This window comes from Artibeus jamaicensis, unplaced genomic scaffold (genome assembly GCF_021234435.1).
Source record: "Artibeus jamaicensis isolate MK-2021 breed Jamaican fruit bat unplaced genomic scaffold, CSHL_Jam_final scaffold_1019, whole genome shotgun sequence".
Taxonomy (NCBI): Eukaryota; Metazoa; Chordata; class Mammalia; order Chiroptera; family Phyllostomidae; genus Artibeus; species Artibeus jamaicensis.
Window position 1 is genome coordinate 23,173,888 of NW_026522025.1, and position 24,163 is coordinate 23,198,050.

At 39.3% G+C, this 24,163-nt stretch overlaps 1 protein-coding gene across 4 annotated transcripts in view; it reads left to right on the forward strand.

The window, feature by feature from the left end:
- ST6GALNAC3 (ST6 N-acetylgalactosaminide alpha-2,6-sialyltransferase 3) overlaps nt 1-24,163 on the forward strand; it is a 498,049-nt gene that overhangs the window by 301,511 nt on the left and 172,375 nt on the right. For all 4 annotated transcript variants that reach the window (XM_037132828.2, XM_053655626.1, XM_037132829.2 and 1 more), the window contains exon 3: nt 630-1,039. In XM_037132828.2, coding sequence (XP_036988723.1) covers nt 630-1,039 — 410 coding nt within the window. The remainder of the gene's footprint in view (nt 1-629; nt 1,040-24,163) is intronic.

Below are 24,163 nucleotides of genomic sequence, written 5' to 3' on the forward strand. Positions count from 1 at the left end.
CCTTGTCTGAGTTCATAAAAGAAGCCTTTCCTTACCCATCTGGAATAAACAAACACAAAGGACAGTCAAGTTGGGGTGCAAAAGAGTTTTTAAGACTTCTTTAATACTCTAATATTTTGGCTAGCCTGAGTCTTGTCTTAGGTAGTTCTGGTTTGCTGAATTTTTCATATTTTCATCAACTGCTATATAACCATTCATGCATATAAGTAAAATACAGAATTGATGCCTGGATGTATTCCTTTGACCTTCTTTTTAGTCATCATCTTCGTTAAAGAGGTCAAATCATTTCCTATTTCCTTATTTCATTTGAAATTATGGTTTTAATGAAAACTCATCACTTAGAGTGAAAAACAAATGACAATTTTTAAATTTAACTTTAAACCAACACAGGGGATAGAAACTAAAATTATTTCTTAACTGTCTGTACTCACTTTTTAAATGAAAGCATGCACCTGGCTTGATAACCTGAGACAATCATTTTAGGGCTGGTGAGCACATTTCAGAGACCTTCCTGCACTTAGCCCTCATGTAACATTTGAAGTTTCTGTTTTCCCAGAGAAACTTGTTTGAATAGGTGGACCTTACTAATTTATGTTTCCCTCCCTGTCTTGTCTCTTTCTGTTTTTCAGCCTTTACAACTGGACTGTGACCTTTGTGCCATAGTGTCAAACTCAGGTCAGATGGTCGGCCAGAAGGTGGGGAATGAGATCGATCAGTCCTCCTGCATCTGGAGAATGAACAATGCCCCGACCAAGGGCTACGAAGAAGATGTTGGGCGCATGACGATGATTCGAGTTGTGTCCCATACCAGCGTTCCTCTTTTGCTAAAAAACCCTGATTATTTTTTCAAGGAGGCAAACACTACTATTTATGTTATTTGGGGCCCTTTCCGCAATATGAGGAAGGATGGAAATGGCATCGTATACAACATGTTGAAAAAGACTGTTGACATCTATCCAAGCGCCCAAATTTATGTCACCACCGAGAAGCGCATGAGTTACTGCGATGGAGTTTTCAAGAAGGAAACAGGGAAAGACAGGTGAGTCCTCTGAGAGCACCTTATTGTCCTTTATGCCAGACCTTTGCTGAGTCCTTTTGTCAGCTATCAAATGAGCAGAGTTATTTTTCAAACCGATTGCTATGTATTTTTGACTATTACGTTGACTTGATGAGCCAGCAACGAGGTCCCATTAATTCCACCTACACTATCTTCTGTTCTCTCCATTTTGATTGGCTTAAGTCCCAAAAAAACACTGGATTCTTTCCCAGGATATCTTTATCTTTGCTCTCATTTAGCTCAATTTGCTATTGACTTAATTGAATGTTAGCCCAAAGTTTCTTAATATTTCTGTTTTGAAATGTTAAGGAACTATAGGACCTAAACTCCTTTGCAAGTGCTGGCAAAAATGTACCTGAGACCACAAAACAAACAGGCTATGGATTTTCTAATAAGATTGTCTAGCTTCATGCATGCATTTAGATCCTGTGATCATGAACACCATAACTTGGTATCTAACATGTAAATCGCGTTGAAATTATGCATCACTTAAAATCATTAACTGCAGATTCCTGAAGAGAAATGAAGTATAGATATTTATACTATTTATACAATTATTTTTAAAATCTATTTGCATTTTTCATTGCATCCATTTTTCTGTGGCATTCTATCAACCACCCTTCCCACTTCCTTCTCTTAAGGCCTGCTCTCTTCCTTTTTCTCCTACTCCTTACCTCTTCTTTTTTTTAAATTTTATTTATCTTTAGAAGGGGAGGGAAGGAGAGAGGGAGAGAAATATTAATGTATGGTTGCTTCTCATGCATCCCCTGCTGGGAACTGGCCTGCAACCAAGGCATGTGCCCTGACAGGGAATCGAACTGCGATCTTTTAGTTTGCAGGCCCATGCTCAATCCACTGAGCTACACCAACCAGGGCTTCTTACCACTGCTGTTTCCCCTTTCTGTCTCCTCTTCATTCCTCTCATCTCCCAGATAACTCTGTTGCCTGCCATTTCTTCTTTCTCCTTAGGCAGGTAATGAGTATATGGGCGAGAAATAGAATTATAAGTCAATAGCTCTTAGTTCATATATCTAGTTCTAATAAAGAACTGTTGAAGGACAATATTGAAAGTAATTGCTGAAGTTTTAAATTAGCTGTGAATTTTGCTGCTTCATGTAATTACCATAGATAAATAGAGCACTGACTATAATTCCAATATTAACATTCTGATGCCTCAAAATATGTATCTTTTGTCCTTCAATATAATCAATGTAAACTTTTAACTCTATTGGTGTATGTACTTGTAGGTGGCAGTTTCTAAAGTCTCTAGGTATAATTTCAATGCTGATAATTAGTTTACAATATTATCTCCTATTGGCAGTGTCAATTTAGGGTTTTCTACTTCTGAGTACCAGAATGCACAGCTTCTAATGAAATGCAAGACAAATATAGCCATAACACTGTCCCCTTTTACTGTGAGAGTTAACAAGAAGAATCCCAATGATTAGATTTGAATCATCGTAGTGTAAGCTGTCCACAGACACCAGCAGTAGAGATAAAAGGAGAAGGCATGTGCTTCAAAGAAGTAATCTCATGTGTAGCACCATTCTACAGGAATATGACTGTTCTTAAGGGGCCTTGGAAATGTTTGGTCTTTCACTAGCCCTGAGCAATGCAATTAATGAGGTATGTTTGTTTTTCTCACTAGGCACAATTAGCACTCGGGTATCCCCCAGTTATAACTGGAAGCCCTAGAACCACTTTGGGGTATTAGAGAAGAACTAAGCATGTCATTTGTTTCTGTGTGTTTATATCGCATTGGCTTTTGCTGTGAGCTCTCAGTGAGACCGCACTGTCAGGGATGCACGGATTGTGCAACAAGAACTGGGAGAGAATAGCTCTGGGAGATGCATCTGCCTGTGCTGAGAACTATCTGTGTAGTGGGAAAAAGCGCCCCTGGTAAATGGATTTGCAGGTATTGGTCAATTGGTAGAGTTACCAAAATAAATGTAGAGGATGAAAAGCCAAAAATTTCTGATGCTTTCTTGCTGTTTCCTTCAATGAGTCTAATTCTGTTCTGGTTGCTTCCCTGAGTACTACACAACCAGATCGAAGAAGATAACTATGCTAGTGTTTTAGAAATGAGCAGAATACATGGTTTTGGTAAATCTGGTTTACAAAGATTGACCAAAATGACCTCAAAAGTTGCTCTCACCATTGTGATTTAAATCTGTATCCTAACTTTACTTGTGCAGATTTTATTGTCTAAGGATTTCTTATAGTGACCTGCTGTTCATTGCCAAATTTCAAACAAGAATATGTTTTAACCTTTTATGAAAGGAAATGTCAAACTCATAAAATAAAGAAACTAATGGTCTAATGAACCTCTGTATACCCACTGCTCAGGCTGAATAACTATTAGTCATAGCCAGCCTTGTCTCATCTCTACCAGTAACCACTTTTTCCCTCTCCAAAGATTATGCTGAAGAAAATGCTAGACATCCTAGTATTGCATTTATAAATATTTCAGCATGTATCACAACACAATTAGCCTCCATAAGAATCAGCAATACTTCCTTAATAACATTATATATTTAGTCTGTTTTCAAGTTTCTCTAATAATCTCACTAATATTTATAATAGTTAATTTGAATCAGGGTTAGCATTAAAGTCTATACATTGCTCAAATCAGGATTAGCATAATGTCTGTAGATTGCAATTAATTGATATGTCACCTATATTTCTCTTAATCTAGAGCTTCTCACCCTCTCTCTCACTCTATTATTTAAAAAAACATAATCACTTGTTCTGTAGAGGTTTCTTCAATCTAGATTTTGCTGATTGTACCCCATGATATTTCCTTTATGTTGCTGTTTTTATATTGAGGCTTTATAACTAGGTTCAGAGTTTGTTTGTTTTTTTTTCCCTCCAAGACCTTTGGACCATTGGGTGATACTTCTATCAGGAGGAATACTGCCTAGTTTTCTCTTTTAATGTAAGCCATCATGTCTAGGCCAAATAATTCATGGGGGGGGGGCTGCAAAATGGTGACATTTTATCATTTCTTTTTCATTTATTTGCTGATATACTTTATAAAGAAAAACGTGCCTTCATTAACCATTTGGTTACGATGAAATAGTACCAATCCTTTTTATTTATTAGCATTAAGACATCAGTTTCCTAGCATCATTTAAGTGACCAATATGTTTATTGTTATTAACATTTACATTTTACTTATGTACTTAAACATATTTGATATATTTTAATTCACTAAAATTATTATCTTTTATTCAAATTAACATATTTTGGGCTGTGGGAACCTCTTCAAACTGGCTTTTGAGTCCTTTTGAAATGTCTTTCAGAGTGTTGAACAGCTTCTTTGCTTCCCAGTATTATAAGAAGTTTCATGCTCTTCCTGTACAAATCATGATACAAACCTAGATGCAGACTTCACCTTCTAGTGTTTAATGAGAGAGTGCATAATTCTTGGCGCTACAGGTGCTTGTCAGTACTGGCCTGCTCTTTGTTTCTTGGTCATTTCATTGGGCAGAGCTAATGTATAAGCAATATATGCTGTGTATATTATTTAAAGATAAAATTACTTTGAGTTCAAACTGAAACTTCCAGTTCAAATCCAGAGCTGTCAAGTTTTTATTTTACCCAATGAATCGTGCAGCTGTTTATCTTTTCTGCCATGTTGACAAGCATAGGTCCTCAAGACACCAATGTAAACCACTCATCTGCCTTATCCCAGAGCACACATACAACAGTCTTGGAATGAGAATAACAGCACAATCAGCAATGTGATGGCTGTAAGCACTTTCAGATTATTTTGCACCAAAGAAGACTTTTTCTTAAAGCTTCATTTTTTTTAAAAGGTTTTATTTATTTTCAGAGAGAGGACAAGGCAGGGAGAAAAAGAGGGATAGAAACATCAACGTGTGGTTGCCTCTCATGCGCCCCCTACTGGGGACCTGGCCTGCAACCCAGGCATGTGTCCTGGCTGGAAACTGAACCAGTGACATCCCGCACTCAATCCACTACACACGCCGGGAAAAGACATAATCAGACATTCAGGGTCCATTCATGCAGTTGTGTGTTGGTTATATCCTAACAAAAGTCATAAGTATTTTTTCTCCTAAGTACATGAGAGTACATGGTATACATCATTGCAGGCATGAGGAAGTTAGGAAATAGGGATGTTCATTTAATTTAACATTAAATTAACAAAATAGTTGTAAGCTATTTTGATTTGCCTGCACTTGTAGGGAATTTTTAGCAAGGGTTCATTTTTTTCATCAAGTTTTTAATGGTTACGTCACCATTGTGATGCATACATTTTAGAATTTTTAAAAACTGTGTCCTTAGTAGTTAAAGTGATTCGTGACAGGTAAATGATTAAATGGAGTTTCTTAGAGAACTTCAAATTGTCAAATCCTTTCTAAAAAAATAAGCCTCTCCCTCATTTATGGTGGTAGTTGTTTTTATTTTGTTTGAAGGGATTTCTCATTGAGAAAACATGAAGTAGTACAAGAATTATGTACACTGTTAAGTTTCTTAAAGTGACTTGAAACCAACTCTTCAGTAACTTTTCAAGCCAAATGAAATTTAATTTGCTTCCTTATCGGTTACTGACTAAAATTATTTGGCTTCTTAATTAGAAAGGGTGACCTTGTTGGAAAGGCTGGGGGAGAAAAGGGAAGGCTGTTTGCCTTTCCCTTCTTCATCTTCTGGGGCCCAGCTTCCTGTGGAATTCCAGGTCCTTTGAGCAGTGGTCACTTTTATATTTTCATTAGCAAACATCTTTGGGGGGAGAAAACAACCTTCAACAAACCAGAAAGCTTCGGAATTAAAAGTCTTATATTCAAAATAATCTGGGCCAGGATGGATCTCTTTCTCCCCCTTTGAATGATTGGTGTGTATAAATATTATTGCCTCACTAACATTTACACATTTGCATTCATACACCTTAAGACTGACATACCCTCGAGGTGCTGTAGGGCAGACAGCATTACCTGGTGCCACACTCAACACTTGAGGAATATGACTCTGTGCTTAACACAAACGTGAAGTCTCCTGGAGCAGCAACAAGGAGCCAGTGTGAGAGATTCTGCTTACCTGTGGGCAGGTAGGCAGTTGCAGCTTGCATCCCACTTTAGAAGTATGCTGGCAAATGCATACGTATTCTTTAATCAAATAGTAATTGAGAAAGATATAGTCCCCATTAAAAGTGGAAAGCTAATCCAGGGCTGATAAAGGGCTCTGAGCTGCCCTAAATGCATCTTAATTAGCTGGCACCAATGTGGTTCCGCCTTTAGGGATGGGGGAAATTAATGAAAGTTAGCAACACATGCATTGGTGTTTCAAGATGTTACTGCTTCAAGTGCAGACATGAGAAGGCAGAGAGTTACTTTTAAGGACCATTTAGGGAAAAAGATACACAAAAGTCACTTTCAGAAAGCACTGTCAATTTCACTCAACATAATGCTTTCCAGTTCCATCCATGTTGTTGCAAAGGGTAGTAGCTCCTTCTTTCTCTCTGCTGCATAGAATTCCATTGTGTATATGTACCACAATTATGCTGAGTGAAATAGGCCAGGTGTTGAAAGACAAATACCATATGATCTCACCTTTAACAGGAAGCTAAACAACAAAACAAACAAGCAAGCAGAATAGAAACAAAGACACTGAAATAGAGAACAAGGGGACAGTGACCAGAGGAGAGAGGGAAGGGAATTTAAGGGGAAAAAAGGGGAGGGATTTGGAGGAACAAATAGGAAGGACACAGGGACGAGAACTAAGGGGGTTGGAAATGGGAGGGAGGTGGGGAGCACAGGGGTGGGGGAGGCTGGGATGGGAGAAATAGACAAAAACTGCACTTGAAAAATAACTAAATAAAATTAAAAAAAAGAAAGCACTGTCAAAATATAAGAAAGTGATGGGTACATATCGAGATGGCTAATCTTTGCCTGCATGCTTCATCCATTCCCACTCAATTTTAAGGAGAGAAAAAAAAGGCACTGATGTGTCATTTCTCACTGCCTTCTGCTGGGGACAGTTTTGTCGTCTGGCGTGGGTTTCAAGTGCAGCCTAGGTTTCACTATCTCAGCTTGGATATTTTGAAAGTTTTTTGTGCCACCGTATGATTGACTTTTAGGGATTAAATTGGCTCACATATCTTACGTTTGCACACACTTAGTAGCTTCTAGTTTTTAGTGGGAAGAGGTTTCACGCCTTTCTCCTGAGAATTTGGGAACTCTCTGAGTCCCCTCTGTCAGGGCACATGACAGGCAGGCTGCCTCCACAAAACCATTGCAGCAAGGGGGAGCGGCAAGACAGGGAAGAAACACTGTACCAGCCCAGGTCAGCCACAAGACACAGAAGTCTGCCTGGTTCACCCGAAGAAGTGCTATTGTTGTACCTGGACTCTGAAAACTAAGACATTATTTCTGACTCAGAATAAACAGGTACTAACCCCAGGAATGCCTGGACCAGGAAGAAATAGGCAAAGTACAAAATTTCTTAGATTGAAAGACAGACAGGACACTATTAAAAACAGTATTTGTTTCCTTTTTCTTTCCTTTGGAAGGCAGCCTCTGCAAACATAACATCTCAGCACTTTCTTGAGAGCAGTGTTGACATACCTCTCTGTGAAAGTGAGTGAGTGTTCCCACCCAGCTGACGTATTTGGGAGGAATAGGAAGTTCACGCAGCCGTCATAGGCAGGCCCATAGAACTCCTGAGTCAGAAAGTGTAATAAGGTGTCTGGGGCTGTGTTTCCACACTAACAAGCACTGGGAGATGGGGGACTTCCCCTTTCCCATCATTCACGATGGCATCCAGTCACCTACGTTAGGTCTCTTCTATAACACACATGTACTGGAAATTGAAAATTCAATACAAAAGAAGAATCTGTTTTAGTCATGCTGGGTGGCAAGGGCGCTTGTCATTTATCAAGGTATCCACACTAACCTGTCCTGTGTTTAAAAGTGCACACATGCACACGTGTGCACACAGGCTGAAACTGCGGCGTATCTGACAAGACGGCTTAGTTTAGGATTAAGACAAGAGCAACATCTACAATTCAGCAACCATATTTTCAAAGGGAAGGCTGTGCAGATCCTAGTTGTAGAGATCAGGGCTGAAACAACCCGTCTACCCAGGGAAATAACATTTTCCTGGGCCTGGCCATGTGACTTGGCAGAATAGGTAGACAGAGAACCAAGTTACACTGTACAGAAAGTCCCAATAGACAGACCCTTATACAGAGCATCCCCTCAATGTTGAGGCTTTTGAACACTACAAAGGATGTAAATCTCAAAGACGAATGGGCCTGAAATTAGAAGCCTCGTTAGAATATGTTCATACTTTTAAAGTTAAGAAAGGCTTTAAAGGCTTTTTTTTTCTTTTCCTGTTTGTTTGTTTGAAGTCATGTGATGAATCTCTTCAGTCAATTTATTTCTCTCTATAATTTGGATTTTTCCTCTCCTTTGATTTTTAAAAAATTGACAATCTCTGTCTCCAAGTTTATGTAAAAATTAAGACAATTAAGAATAGTTATATACTTGTCCTTAAAAAAAATGAGCCAGGGGCAGTGTTTTTCTTTTTCCTTGATTCTTGCATGCCTTGACTCTTTTCTTTTAAGATTTATTTATTTGCTTGTTTGTTTATTTATAGAAAGAGAGGCAAAGAAATATCGCTATGTGAGAGAGAAACATCAGTCGGTTGCCTCTTCCCCCGACCAAGGACTGGGCCTGCAACCCAGGCATGTGCCCCAGCTGAGAACCCAGAGGGCATCCTTCGGCTTTGTGGGGTGACACCCAATCCACTGAGCCACACCAACCAGGGCACATGCCTCGATTCTTGAGTTTGCTGTTTTGAGACTTTTCATCCTCAGTTGTCTTTCTTTTTATACCTCAGTGCTTTTCAAACTTGAATGCGCATGCAGTTACCACCTGCTGATTCAGGTGATTTGGGGTGGAGCCTGAGAATCTATTTTGAGCAAGTTCCAAGGACCGGCAAATTTTATTTAATCTCCGGATGACACTAGAATTGTGCTACTTTAGATTGCTTTAAAGGAAGGGGCAAGGCAACAGTTTCTTGTTCCTTGGACCAGAGAAATGCCCAAGAAAAGCTATTTCCAATATAGCTTTATAGTGGTACCCTAATTCTGTCACTGTGCCCTGTTCCTGGCCATTTAAGCATGTGGCCCAGAAGTCAACAGGGGACTTATTTATCTGATCCTAACGTGTTTATTTGTCCACTTCTCTCACTGGCAGCACACGTCTCAAGGACAGGAGCTATGCCCGTATTTATTTTATCCTCAGACCTAACACAGTATGGTTTGCCAAACAAATACCAAATGCATTACTTACACCCTACTTCTTTCAGCGAACTGGCCCACAGATAGTTCAAGTTTTTTTGAAATGGCCTCAGCAGTAACTCATTTTCTTTCCTCTCTCTTTTTCTGCCACTACTGCCGGACTAGTAGGCATTCTTTGCCTCTTGCCTGGGAAACTACTAACGCAGCCCTGCCTCCAAGGCTTTGCAGAAACTGGTTCCCCTGAGTAAACTGCACTTCCTCCCGGCACCGTGCACACACATGCACCTCAGTGACCAAAGCAAATGTTACCTTCTCCATGAAGCCTTTTGCCATATCACTAATTACAACTTTATATTTCCTTCTCTGAAAATCCATAGTGTTTGGACTTTTTAAAAATGGAAATCATTCCTCTCTGCCATGCAGGATGCCATTTATGTGTCTCCAGAGAGTTCACGGACTCTTTGAGGGAATACCTGCTCTCATTTATTTGTTTCCCCAGAAGCTAATGTAATGTCTGACTCTAATAGGTATTTAGTAAAATTTGATGTGTGTACGTATAAACAAGTGAGTAAATGAGTTAGAGAAATAATGCCTGATAATTTTTTTAAGTCTACAAGTCCCTTTGCCACCTGTGAATTTTAAAAATAGTTTTCTTCAGACCTAGGGGTCAGAGCAATACCAAGCAAAGCAAGTTCTAGGATTGGATTTTGATAGAAAAGTTTCCAGAGTTCTACTCAGGCAGACTGTGCCTTGCTCTGTTTTACCAAAAGGTTGGCCAATCTATTACCTTCTGTAGAGCGAGTGTGGACTGGGCACTGGGTTTTCATAAGTCGCTGACAGGGCCATTCCTCACATACAGGTTCCCATTTGAGTTTCACTTCGGTGGCAAATCAGCTTCCAAGATTTCACTCACAATTCTGTTAGCTGTCAGTTGCCTGGTGGAAAAACAAATCTAAGCACCCAATCCAAGGTTATACTTTTGGCCCCAGGAAGCAAATACAGAAACCACCATAGAAGGGCAGAAAACAAGGCCCAAGTAACAGAGAACTGATTGTTATCCAACACTATCTTCTAATTGTGTCCAAGAAAACATATTCTTCTTTGTTAACAAATATAGTAACTTACTTTAGGGAAAGTACTTTTAAATGACTTCATGATGAACATAAAGAAAAAAGTGGTAGCAGTGCCTTCTAACCCACTGCATAACTAGTTGATGAATTTGTACATAGAGGGAAATTAATGAAAACGTTTTGACATCATTCAGATCATGTCACTCTTCTAATCAAAACCCTGAGATAGTCAGGTTTCCCTTAGAGTCAAGAAAGCACAAGTTTTCACAATGATTTATAATGAATTCCAGAGTGATCTGACCTCTCGTTTGCTCTCGGACCTTCATCTATTAAATTGCCTTTGTGCTCACTCCGCTCCAGCCGCACAGACTCGTAGCTGTCTCTTGGGCGCACCAGGCGTGCTCCCTCCTTCAGGCCTTTGCTTCAGCTCTCTGCCAGGTCACCCTTCTTTCCCACACACCACACCATCCTCTCCATCATCTCCTTCCAGCTTTTGCTCATTTGCCACCCCTTAACGAGGTCTACCATGATACTGCTTAACAGCAAAATCCCCAATTCCCATAACCAGCATCTCCAGTTCTCTTTACCTGGTGCTACTATTCTTTTCCCCCATAGCACTGTTTACCTTCTCACTTTATAATGTACGTATTGATCATATCATGTGTTGTTTTTGTTTGTCCCCCCCACTAGGATATGAGTTCCTTAAGGGTGGGGATCATGGTTTGTTTTGTCACTGATATATATGTAGTGTATGGCATGTAGTAGATAGTCAATATTTCCTGAATGAATGACCAAGAGATGGAGAAACAATTAAATAAATGATTCAGGCAAACTTGCAAAACTTGTCTCAGTGAGTCCACCAAAGTAGCTGAAAAAGAAGAAAAACATGGTCAGAAATCATGCAGTGAAGGTAAGAGTTTAAGGTAATTTGTTCCGCTGATGTTCTGAAAAAAAATACTAAGATGACAGCTCTTTCTCATAATCAGGGAGATCATCATGACACTCAGCGAAGTGGTCTGACTGATTTTTATTGGTTAGCTCAATTAAACAGAATGGTCCAAATTGGTGACTTTCTTTTGTACCCAGCAGAAGCAGTAAAAATCTCTGATTTTTATTTGGTTTGGTAGAGCAATTGTTTCCAAATATGAGCGTGTATCAGAATCACCTCGAGGCCTGGTCACACCACAGATCGCTGGGTGCACCCTGAGAGGTTCTGAGTTGGTGGCTTGGGGGCAAACCCATGGGGTGTGTGTTGCTAACAGATCCCCAGGTAACGCCGCTGTTGCTGCTCCCGAGGCTGCAGTTCGAGAGCCGCTCTGGCAGAGAAAGATTTGAACATGTCGGAAGCCATATTTACTTCTTTTGAAAACATTTAGTTCTATAATCTTTGTCTTATTGCTGTAGTGTTATGTGAACATCTAAAAATATTTTTATTATGATTATATTTTAATGGTGAGAAATTTTAAACCTCCTGCAAAAATCCTACTGCAGTTCTGTCATTTTACTCTCCACTTTCTTAAGATGTTGGTCCTTTATACTCATGCCAGATGGTGTTGCTCATTAGCTCATGAGGAAGTGATGCTTTATCATTCTAGACAGAGAGGCAAATCATTCTGTTCTCTGATTTTGAGTCAAGAATCAACATTTGGGTGTATGTTCAACCTACTATTTGCTTTGCAATTTTGCTCATTAGGTATTTATTACCCTGACAGTACATGAGCGAGTCATTATCCCTCTGTCATGTATTTCTTTCGAATTATATTCACTGGAAGTTTATATTGGCACCGTGTGACAGTTGCCTTCATAAAAGCATTACCTCCACTGATATGTACTTTCTCCTTTGCCTGAATTATCTGGGTGAGGTGGTTATCTAAGAATTATGTGCATAAAATAAAGATACTGGATAATATTTCATTCTCTGACTTAACCATGTTCCCAATGGGTTGCTGGGACAATCGGTGTTACTGATTTGTGAGAACAGTAAAACTTTAGGACAAAAAGCAATATTCTGACCAGAGTCATCACATTCTTCTTCATTTATTGCATTCATTACATGTTTTCCATGTAAATAAAGCAAAATGAGGGAAGCATAAATTTAATTAAAAGTGTAAAACAAAACAAAACAGAACAAACTGGAAACACTGAGACACTGGCAAGGTGCTGGTGAAAGTTTGCCCATGGGAAGTGGGGACCTGGTCTGGAAGAAAGTAGCATATTTAAGATAGTTAATTAAGTCTTGGATTAAAAAACACATTTTAAAAAATTTATAATTTTTACTAAAAGTATAATTAAAGTGAGCACTAGATAACTCATGCGAAGGCACTATTGCGAACACACAGGTGACCAGCTCCCGATGGGAGCAGATGGTTTATTTTCTCCAACAATGCCCTATGTGGCTGAAATACTAACTGTGTCAAGTATTTTTATATCATTGTTGATTGGATTGTAGGCAAACGAGAAGCTTCTGGGAGAGGATGTCACTCTGTCTTAATTCTTCTACCTGGTAGGAAAATCTTGACCATGAAATCTTTATTAATTAAGGTATTAATATCCTTGTGATGAAATGCGTATCCTACAGCCTAGTTGTATATATTATTGTGAAGACCCAGAAGCTTTGAAGAGAAAGGCAAAACAAAGAATAGTTGTTTTCTCAGTGACTTTTCCACTATACATTCTATACATCTAGGATGTTATATAGTGCTCATCTGCTCAACATAAAAAGTACAATTGGGTTTCCTTACATGTGCATTAGCACTTTTTCCATCAATGGAGAAAACTTCACTTATGCACTGTGATAATCATAATTAATGTGCCCTTTGTCTCCTCGTATCTGTACTTCACTCATAACTCCTCTGCTAGCTCACCGTTCCACCTTCACTAGGAGCGGTGAACCTTCCAAAGAGTGAGCCTTTGGCAACTCTGTCTTCTGGAAAGAGTTACATCAAATATGTTAAAATGGAAGTGACTGCATGACTGGTTCATTCTGTTGTCCTCAGCAGGTGGATTCTTGGTGGGCAGAGAGCACATCTCTGTTGTTTTTGCTGCCAAGCACATTGTGGGTAGTTAATAAATATTAAATAATAAGAAGAATTTCATAATTAAGGTGAAGACTTTTCGTAGCAAGCAGATGGCACTTACTGAGAGCAGCCCGTTATTTGCAAGTGTGGCACATGGTGCTGGCAATTGTCTAGGACACATGGCCATCACTTCAGATGCTGACTGAATGTCACTGCAAACTTTGTGACAAACTGCTTGATCAATATTAGTTCATGTTTGTCATTGAAACTGTGAATAGGAACGGACTTTGTGCATCTATGTCTGCAATTCTGCTGTTTTGATTATTAATATTGGCTTCAGTTGTAAAAGCATTGCTTACTATTTGCTTCAAGGCAAGTTTTGGCAAATCAATATATATCTCACTTTATCCCATAGGCTCCCCCTTTGATTTGAATTCTCGTTATCGCCTGACTTCTAAAGAAATTTCTCTTTCAAGTCCTTGGAGTATCTCTTTGTGGTTACTAAAACTAGATGTGAACACCTCCACGATATTTGCAATGCTTATGTTAGTAGCTGAAACCTCAGTGGAACTAACGAGACTTAATTAGGCATTCCCAAAATATACATCATTTTATGATTTTGCAGATCAACCCAATGAAAATAACAGTCTAATTTCGTCAAGTCATGTAAATTACACTGAGAAGGATGATGAGAGTAGGCAATTCTCAGTTCTTCTGAGGAGTTAATTTTCTTGTCAGCACAGCCACATTTCCAAAAATGACAAACCACAGGCAGAACTTTCTAGCACAAGTGAGATTTGGTGATCACGTACTATTCCCATTTCTAATGTCTGCCTCCTGTATAAGATCTATGCAAATAGGGGATTTTAAAGATGTAAAACTAGCAGCTTCTGTTAGGAGCCTAGTGAGCAGCTGCCATGCTTTCTCATAAAGCATGTTCTCATAGAAAACATCCTGTTTACTAACAGACACCCACACACCCTCATCCACATACACCCATGCCAAGCTATTCCATTTAAGCGGAGCATTTATTTTGGTTTGAGATAGGCAGCACAGAAGTGTGGCATTATTCAATTTTTCCCCCAAACATTTCATTCATTCTTTAAGCATATTCCCTGGGTGCTAACCAGGTGTCAGACAATCTCCTAGAGAGAGGGGATCCACTGATATTTGAAACATATTCTCTAGTTTTATTGCGAACTCATGAGAGGTTCTGGCATGTGTCGGCAGTTCTTTGCATTGGTTTCACCAGTCTATTTTTAATATTTATAAATCATGTTCATCAGGCTGTCAGTAGGTAGGAAATGAAAGCAGCAAGGAAACCCTGCCAAGATTTTTTAAAATCCTGCAGCGTACTAAAAATATGTTGACCACTAGGGTGTGCGACAAACCAAAGTGTGTTTTTGAAGCAGCAAAAATAGGTACTGTGCCAAAGTCCAGGTATTACCTCTCGGCCAGATAATCCATGAACTGGAGGTTTTGCCTATGCTCTCCACAAGCCGTGAAGAACTCATAACATGTGCTTTTCTACAACTGGGAATCTGCTCTGGACATGAGCTCATAAATCCGTGCATGTTAGCTTAAGTAAGACGTGATAATATAGAAGAATCATCTTTCTATTTGAAAAGCATGCATTCCATAATTCAATATGACTGAGTCTCCAGATATCTATATGATTTTCCTCCCTCATTTCTGTAGCTCAGGATTCACATGTTGCCTTATCAGGGAACCCTTCCTTGACAACACCCTCCGCCTGCCCCCAACACCATCTGCTTACCAAATTTGTCCTTTATGTCACTTACCAAGGCCTGACATAGTGTGTATTTTCTCTCTTCTGTCTTCCCCGACTAGACCGTGAGCTCTGTGAGAGCGTTTCCACCAGTGTTGTGTCTCTGCCCCTGGAACAGCACCTGACACATAGATGACGCTCCCTGACCAGAGGGTGTGACCTGAGGCTGTTTGGAACTGTTAGCGTCTTAATTTAATAAGCAACACTGGTGAAAAACTCTTAGGGTTAGAACAGACCTTAGAAATCGTCATCCCATTGTGTCCCAGTGTTTTTCATAACAGCATTTCTTTGGGCAATTTTATCCCTGTGGGCTCCTGGACCTGGGCCACAGCATGGGGACTGCCTGAGGGATGGGGGGGTATCCAGGCAGAAGGGGACAAAGGGGGAAATTGGGGCAATTGCATAGCATAAGCAATGAAATATAATTTAAATTAAAGATAAAAACAAATGAATGAATAAACAAATTGGGATATTTCCATACAATGGAATGCTGTTCAGCAATGAAGAGAGGCACACTACTATTATGTTCAACAGTAATGTTGATGAGTAGTAGGAGGAGTCTTACAATAATTTTATTGAGTGAAAGAAGTCAGACCAAAAAAGAATATGTCCTATGCACTGTACATAATATTTGAGAAAATGTAAACTAATCTACAGTGAGAGAAAGTGGGTCGGATCAGTAGCGGCCCCAGGATTGGGAGGCACAAGAACATCAGAGTGAAGGAGAGACAGGCGGGATGAGAATCACAGGGGGTGGGTGTCAGTGAAAATGTTCATTACATTGACTGCGGCAATAGTTTCATAGGGCTATACCTAAGGTATTACAGACTTGCCACACTGCACACATAAATATGCATAGTGGCAATGGGCTATCATTCAAGTATTCCTCCATAAGTTATTTTTTACTCTAGAAAAATGGTCAGTCTTTTTTCTGTCCCAACACACCTCCCCCATCATTAACAAGACTGCCTGCCACAGTGAGCCTAACCGGAGTAGGGAAGTTATCTGCACACCTGGACAAGCTTCTAGTAAGGTACCTCCCATAGACCCCTTTCAGAGAATCGTTCATTATTTTCAGAAAATGAGTTTGTGTGAAAAGATGTATGTTATTCTTAGACAATGTTGTGTTAAGTGAAAGAAACTAAACACAAGGTCACATGTAAGGAGACCTATAGAGGCAGAAAGTGCATTAGTGTCTGGCAAGACTGGTGGGGGAGGGGAGTTGGAAGCAATAAAATATTCTGGAATTGGATAGTAGAGATGACTGCACTCTCTGGTGAACATATGAAAAACCAATGAATTGTACATATTAAAAAGCAGCAAAAATTGCAAAAACGATGACTTTCATGATATGGGAATTCTATCTCAATTTTTAAAAATTTTAGGGAATCAGTACTGAGGAAATTTCCCAAGAGCTAGAAAAAGTCAATAAAATAGTACCTGTGAAATTCATTACTTGTCATTAGATTTAAATGTTTTCCTTTAGAAAATACAAAAAACAAAAATGAAAGATGTGATCTACAAAACAAACAAAAACCCTACCTTACTTAAGTAGTAAGCATTTATTTCCCCATTTTGGAACTCTGAGACAAATGTAACAGCCATCAGAAATTCTGATAACCAGAGGTTATAGTTCTAGCCAAAAAACTAAAACTGGACATGTCAAGAAGACTTTTGGGTATTTGATAAATAAATTATTCCTATCTGACTTTTGAAATTCTGTATATAGCTGAAGAATCTCTGTTGCTAACTCCATGGTCCCTTTGTGCAGGAAACTCTGAAATAAGGCCAAGACACATCTCTTCTGTGAGGAAACCTAAGACCAGCATAGATGCAGAGACTTGATGGAGGTCACACCTCTTATTACAGTGAAGCTTCAACCACAGGGTCTTACAGATCCAAGGCTACTGCCATGTTTACTGATCCAGGAGGGTTCCCCACCACTGAACCAAGCTCCAGCTGCAGTGTCTCTGAAATGTACTCCATGACCATCTGTCTCAGAATCTTATGAAGGGTCTTGATAAAAGCATGGCCACTTAGCCCTGTGGAGTCAGACTCTCTGGGAACAGAACCTGGGGTAGCTGTTTCATAGGCTCTATTTCTAAATCTATGTTCATACTCCCAGACATCTTTCCAGGTCTACTCAATAGTCTCAATATCCACCAAAAAAAAAAAAAAGAATAATGAGGGGATCAGGGAGTTCTCAGAGGTAGTGGTTAAAAGCAAAAACTGATAGATGTTATTAGTATTGGCATTGTACTAGTTTTCAGTACCCAACTCACTGTCCGGGCCCCTCTCTCTTTGCCTTTGTTCTCATAAATGTGCCCCAGTCTTTGTCATCTTCAGGGCTGAATCCCTCAGTTCATCCGTATTTTACTATCTGACGTAGAACCTGGAGACTGAGCAATTCAGAAACTTTCTCAGAAATGGCTTTGTGGGACGTTAATTTAATTCTCCAAATGGTGAAAACTGTTTAAGACATTTTTCAAAGGTTAGGCTATTGAATATTTCATACCATGGACACTGTTTTAGGAAAGAGTTAGAAACTAAAGGGCACACATAAGAGGGAACATATATACTTGAGAAAATCTTAAAGACTGGAATTTATGAGAATATCGATACATTGTTTTTCTCCATCTTGAAATGTCCCCAGGCGTGTGTTGAAGGAGCCGACTTCATGGTTGTAGTTCTGCTGTTCTCTCTGTGTTACTTCACAATTCTCCCTGTGGCCGTCATATTGATTTCAACACTGTGGTCATCACTGTAGGAAGATGAAAGTATTAATAACTTAGTCTCTACGGACAGATTGTAATAGAAAACCTTATAAATAATTACCCACTAATGGGAAAATTGAAAATATGCACTGTATTATACTGGTCATAATGTAATCATTAAAATTGCAATTATGTGACAATGGAAGAACTCATTATGCATTAGTTTATCTTTGCATAATGTTAATAGCTAATGAAAGTGTGACAATTACATCTAATTAAGTTTAACAACATCTCTGCACTTCTTGTAAACAGACTACATTTTGCTCGAAACAGTGTATGTGGGGACATTAGTGAAGCTGAGGTTCATGTCTATTATGAGTTTTGAAATGTAACCATCGGTCCTGTTAGAAACCGTAACTTTATGTCTTTTTGTTAAATGAACTGGAAATGCATGTTCTTACCAAGAGTAGCTTTATTAAGAGGGTTCCTGGACTATTTCATTGGCATAGTTAAAATACCCATTAGCCCTTCCCTCTCACAAACTTGTATGGGGGGGAGGGTGACTCATTTATGTTTTGTCTGTAACTGTAGATTAGTTATAGTAAGATTTCAAGTTAGAGGAGATTCATCTAGATTTAGACTTTAATGACAGACAGGGGTAGGTGTTGGCTCTTCGCCACAGATTATAACATGTGGCCGTTCTCCACATCCTGCCTGTGTGGCTTCGACCAAGTTAAAAAAAAATCCTGAAGCTTCGTTGTTCCCATGTGTAAAAGCAGGTGTGAAATAATAATATTTGCCTTCTGTACTTTTGTTATAATTAATCTAAATAATATTTATGAACTCATAATTAGGGCCTGGCATGTGGTAAGCATTGATAAATATCAGTTATTATTATGAATTATTTCACATCCATATTGTAATATCAAGAGAACAATTAGTGTCTCTTTTCCTCCCCTCAATTTTAATAACTTAGGTAATCATTTAAACTTACCTCTCCTTTCTTAAAAAAAAAAGCCATTGTATGTATCATATTGAAAACAGCATAGGGACCTTCGATATGTAATCAAATGTCCCCAAAATGGAGTTTTGAGACATTTGAGCTGTGGAAGGCATTGGCAAGCCACCAGGGATTCCAGCTGCTCAGGTGTTGCGTTCAGAGTGATGGTTGATGGATTCCTGCACACCCTTACCTGCAGTCATCAGTACTGGGTCGTGCAGAAGCATCAGGAAGCAGAGGCTGTTCAAGGAAATCCAGGGGGAAGGAGGCAGTCTTGGTCAGTCACTGCCGTAATTCCAAGAATGTATGACACTGATCTTTATTTTTCTTCTGTTCCCATTATATTTAAGCATAAATGAAATGTTCCCTCTCAGGAAGAACTAATTCATTCCCACCGTGTCAACCATCAAAAACTGGCCCTGATTTCTCATCTAAAATGCCCTTCCTTTTGTGTTTCTGTCATACAAATTTGTTAAGACACGGCTCAAGAGTCAGCCCGCCCATGCAGCTGTCTCCAGCTGCCCTGCTTACCTCTCACTGCCGTGAATTCCACAGGCATTTCCTTTCCCGCCCTGCATCTTGCACTTTGTGTGGACTGCTTTGGCTGTTTCTTATTCTTTATATATCGTTCTGGCTGGCCAACAAGATCGGCAAGATTGGAAGCCCCTCAAGGCTGTCTTTCATCTCTCTGAGCAGAGTACTCTCTATATATTAGGTCCTCAACAAATATTTGCTGATGAGAATGTCAATTTTGCAAGCACTTGGACACAATTCTCAAAAGCCATCTTGCAACTACTGGAATCTGCCTGGAGCCCATTTCATACTTAGAAGTAATGCTTTCTGAGACTCTTTCTTATAGGAATCCTATAAAACCTCTTGGCAGAATTAAGCATAATTCCCTCCACCCTAGATTCAGAGGCCTTCTTGGGGAAGTCTCCTCTTAGCCGAGAGTTTCCGGGGGAGGACAGACACTCAGGAATCAGGTGCTCAGGCCTGGCAGCCCCTCTCCTGCTGGGGGCAGCTGTCTCCGTCTCCCACCGTAGAAAGGCTTTACCTTACCTTGTTGCAGAATGACTGGGTGCTGTGTCAACAGTAGCTGATGCCACTTGGCACACCCCAGAAACAAAAGCAGGGGAACACTGAGTGTGCTTGTCCGGTTTGGTCACTAACTAGATAAGCTTGGATAAGTCACCTCCCACAGTCTCAAGGCTTTATTTCCTCTACTCTAAAATGGATGCATAACTCCAACATTAAAATTTGATGGTTTTTGATTCTTCGATCTGAAGATCCAAATAAAATAAATTGCATTTGGTAAAAAAAAACAAACCTAAAATACAGGACAAATCCACCTGATTTTGTGTAGCTCTTCATTTCAAAGAGGCCAATCCATTACACGTCCTCTTCTCCAGTCTCTCTGTCTCTCTCTCTGAGAGACACACACACATACACACACACACATACACACACACTCACACACAAGTCTCTATCAATCTTTTTTTCTCCAGAAATCTCTTGCCCACTGGGTTCTCCTGTGTGTGGAAAGAACTGCCAATGAAATACAACATGGGAATAGGACAAGAAGCTGGCTTGCTTTTAGAATGTTTTATTTTATATACTGAAAAATTTCTGGCTGAAATATGTAACTAGGTTGCCTTCATTGAGTTTTTCTTTTCTAATGCTGAGTGACTTACCTTTGCTGGTTTGGGGATACTGAATATCTCTGGAAATCTTTCTTTCATTTGTACTCATTCACATATTTTTGTTTAAAAAATAAAAGAAAGAAGTTGGGCAGTTCACAAATTTACACAGGTGGTCTTAGAGGGTGAAATCTGTGAAGGAGGCATCTTCATTCTTATGTTGCTTTTCTTCTTGTGGCGACGCCCTTTGCCACCCCCCCTGCCCCGTGTTTTCTCTCTCTCTCCTGGTGCCTGCTCACTGTTTCTCTGTATCCCCTTGTTCTTCCTCAGAGCCCCTGCCTCCGCTACTTTCACTCTTCAGTGCTATGGGGTTTTGAGACGGGCTGATCTGATCGCTCTCTTTGCCTCTTTAAAATCTTTCTTTGCTCTCTTCTAGATTTCTGCAAATGCTGCCATTCTTGTTGATTTTTATTCTTGTTTTGCTTTCATTTTTCCTTAAGTTTTGTTAACTCTATGAGAGAAGAAGAAAGAGACTTTTATCCTCCCTCTTATTCCAGGGTTTTCCTTCTGTTGGGTTTTGTGATGTGGGTCTGCAATATGTGTTTTTTATTTGACGTTTTTAATTGGATTTATTGGGGTGGCATTGGTCCACAAAACTGTACAGGTTTCAAGCTACAACTGAAACAGATATCATCCGCATGTAGCCTCATGCACTCATCACCCTGAGAAAAGCTAGTTTCCATGCCCGTCTCCGCCCCCTTCCGCCTCTCCTCCACAGCCTTTCCCTCCAGCCATCACCACACTGCTGACTGTGTCTGTGTTATGTTCATATGTTTTTGGCTAATCCCTTCATCTTTATGCCTTAAAGTCCAAAAAATAGTCAGAGTGGGTGGTGGGGTTATTTCTACTTATTTCATGATTTCTACTTTCTTCATGATGGTATTCTGTATTTTCTGAAATTGTCTCGGTACATATGTACAAATAGCTATAGTGAGAAAGAAATTGCAGTGAAACTGTTTCCCTTTTGGCAAGGAAAAACAATGAGTGTCTAGCTTTGGATCTTGCATCCAGCTCTCCATCAAATGTCCGTTTTCTTGTCTGTCTTCACCACCAAGCACTGCCACAGCCGCTGGCTGGGCCGGAGATGGACAGCAGTCCGTGGGGACTGTGGGAGTGATCTGATGGTTAACAGGGGCCTGCCTACAAGACCGCAAGTCCTGGGTCACTTCTGCTGAACCCCTGAAACGAAGCTCTTGCTGCCAGTTGTTCCTAAATGGGAGAAATGCAGGAAATAGCACCAACTGCCTTATGAAATGCAACAACTTGAGTCCAATATGACAGTTATTTTTTTCAAACCGTTGATGGTAGGAGGTAGAGGTGAGATACGATGAGGCTTATTCACTATGATAGCATCACATTGTGATGACAGGTTTTTTTCTAATTTTACATTTTATCTACTCATTAATTTATGTGAGTGTTTTTATTGATGGCTCTTATTGATCGCTGTGTGCTCATGTAAGTTGCATGACAAGTGTTGCGACTTGCTCGCTCTCACAGACACCAGCCTCAGAAAGGAACCCGCAGCAGGCTGCCCAGAAACTAAGGTGGCAGCAGCGTCAGAGACAGAAAGCAGGCCCATTTTTCATGCCCACAAAATTGCCACTCATTGCACACGTGAAACCGTAGGCATGGTATTTCATGACTATAAACTCTCACATTTTAACCATTTTGTCTTTCAGGTTGTCAATTAAACATGAGCTTTTCTCCTAAGGTATCAACTCACACAGTACAACAAACCAGCATTTCATTTATTCGCACAACGAGCATTTATAGAACCTCTGTGAAGTGCTAAAAATCATGGAACCACAAGTAACATGGACATGTAAAGCTCTTAAAGCACCTCTTCTACTGAGGGATGCAGACATGGTAACAAATAAGTGCAAGATGAGATTATAAAATAGTATTTTAGAAGTAGCTACTTATAGGATATCGCAGAGAGAGAAGTTAAGGTTATACTAAGCAATTTTTTTTGTCGTGGGAACAAAACTGCCTCTGTATTGAATCACCGCAATTGGCTGATAAATGTGTACAACTGCACCTAGGCGCTGTCACTGGAAGATGACTTTTTATTGCCATTTCATATTCTGGTAATTCACATTTAGTGCTCTTAGTCACTTAGCTTCTCAATATCTCATTTTTCTTACGTGTGAAGTTCAGTTAATAATTCATGTATTCAATATTCAAAATGTATATAGGCTAGGGATATTTTTAAAATATGTTATATCTAAGAGTTGATTGAAAATACCAAGGAAGGCTATGAATCTCTAAATAACTGGAGAATATATATATAGAATGAAAGATATTACAACTGTTATCATAAGTTTATATATGGCAAAACCAAGTGATTAAATACATATATTCATATTATGGAAGACAGATTTATGAAATGTGTGCATGTGGAAAATGGTGAGAAAAATCTCATATCTTCTCTTTAAGAAATAAGGAACATTCTCATTCAGCTGCTAGAGCACAAGGTACAGGAAGGTTAGAGGTTCGACACTCTCATGTTTGGTAGATCCTGGGTAATGACCGTCCTGAATGCAGGGTAAATGGGTAAATCTGAAAATGTGATATGTATTGTGCTGAGGCCCCAGTAATACTTTCCCTGAATAATAATACTTTCCCTTGGCTATAAATCCTCTGAAATTAATATTTTTCCTCCCTGAAAAAGTAATTTCCAGAAGAGTCTGGTCAGTATTTCAGTGTAACTTGAAAATAATATGAGTTTTGATGTGCTCATGGTAGCACTGGTCAGTCACTTTCCACTAATGATTAAATACCTATAAATCTGGTCAAGTCACAGCATACCTATTGCATTATGCTTCACCCTTTTCTAAAACTCCGATTGGAGTGAAAAACCAAAATGACGGTCTTTGTTTTTAAAGCTACTTTAAATGAAATTTGAAATCCCATCTTCTGTGTTACAGCATTTGACTGCAAAAAGTATGTATTTTCTCTGTCAACATGCAACTTTCTAAACTTGCTTAAGCACAGACTATTAATAATCAAAAGAGACTACATTGAACAGTGGACTGCCAATGGCAATTGTAATTCCATCAAAATATCACATTCATGTCATTAGGCAGTGGGTTTTCAAGTTCAGCCTGAAGAGATACTGCTTTCTTGTGGAATGAATTAAACAGTGTTATTATTGAGCTATCCTGAGTCACAGTTTGTTTTTATTTAATGAGGACTATGTAATTCTTAAGAAATCTGGGTTAACTTTTCTGCTTTACTTATTTGTGGTACGCTAGCCATAATTTATTGCCTTAAATATTGGAAATAAGCCCTTAACCAAAAATATAGTAGGTGTATAAATGTAAGGTTTTTTTCCTTTTTTAAAAAACCATTTAACAAATGCTTGGCTTTGTACCAGGCATCATGCTAATTGTGTCTCTTACATTATCTTATTGAATCATTATAATATCTTCATGGGGAAATAGCCCTCCACCTGCTCACACAGACAGGTACTGAGACTCAGAGATGTTATATACAACCCAAATTTGTTTTGTCTAAGATGATTTATAACACATTTGAAGTTTTTTTATTTTAGAAA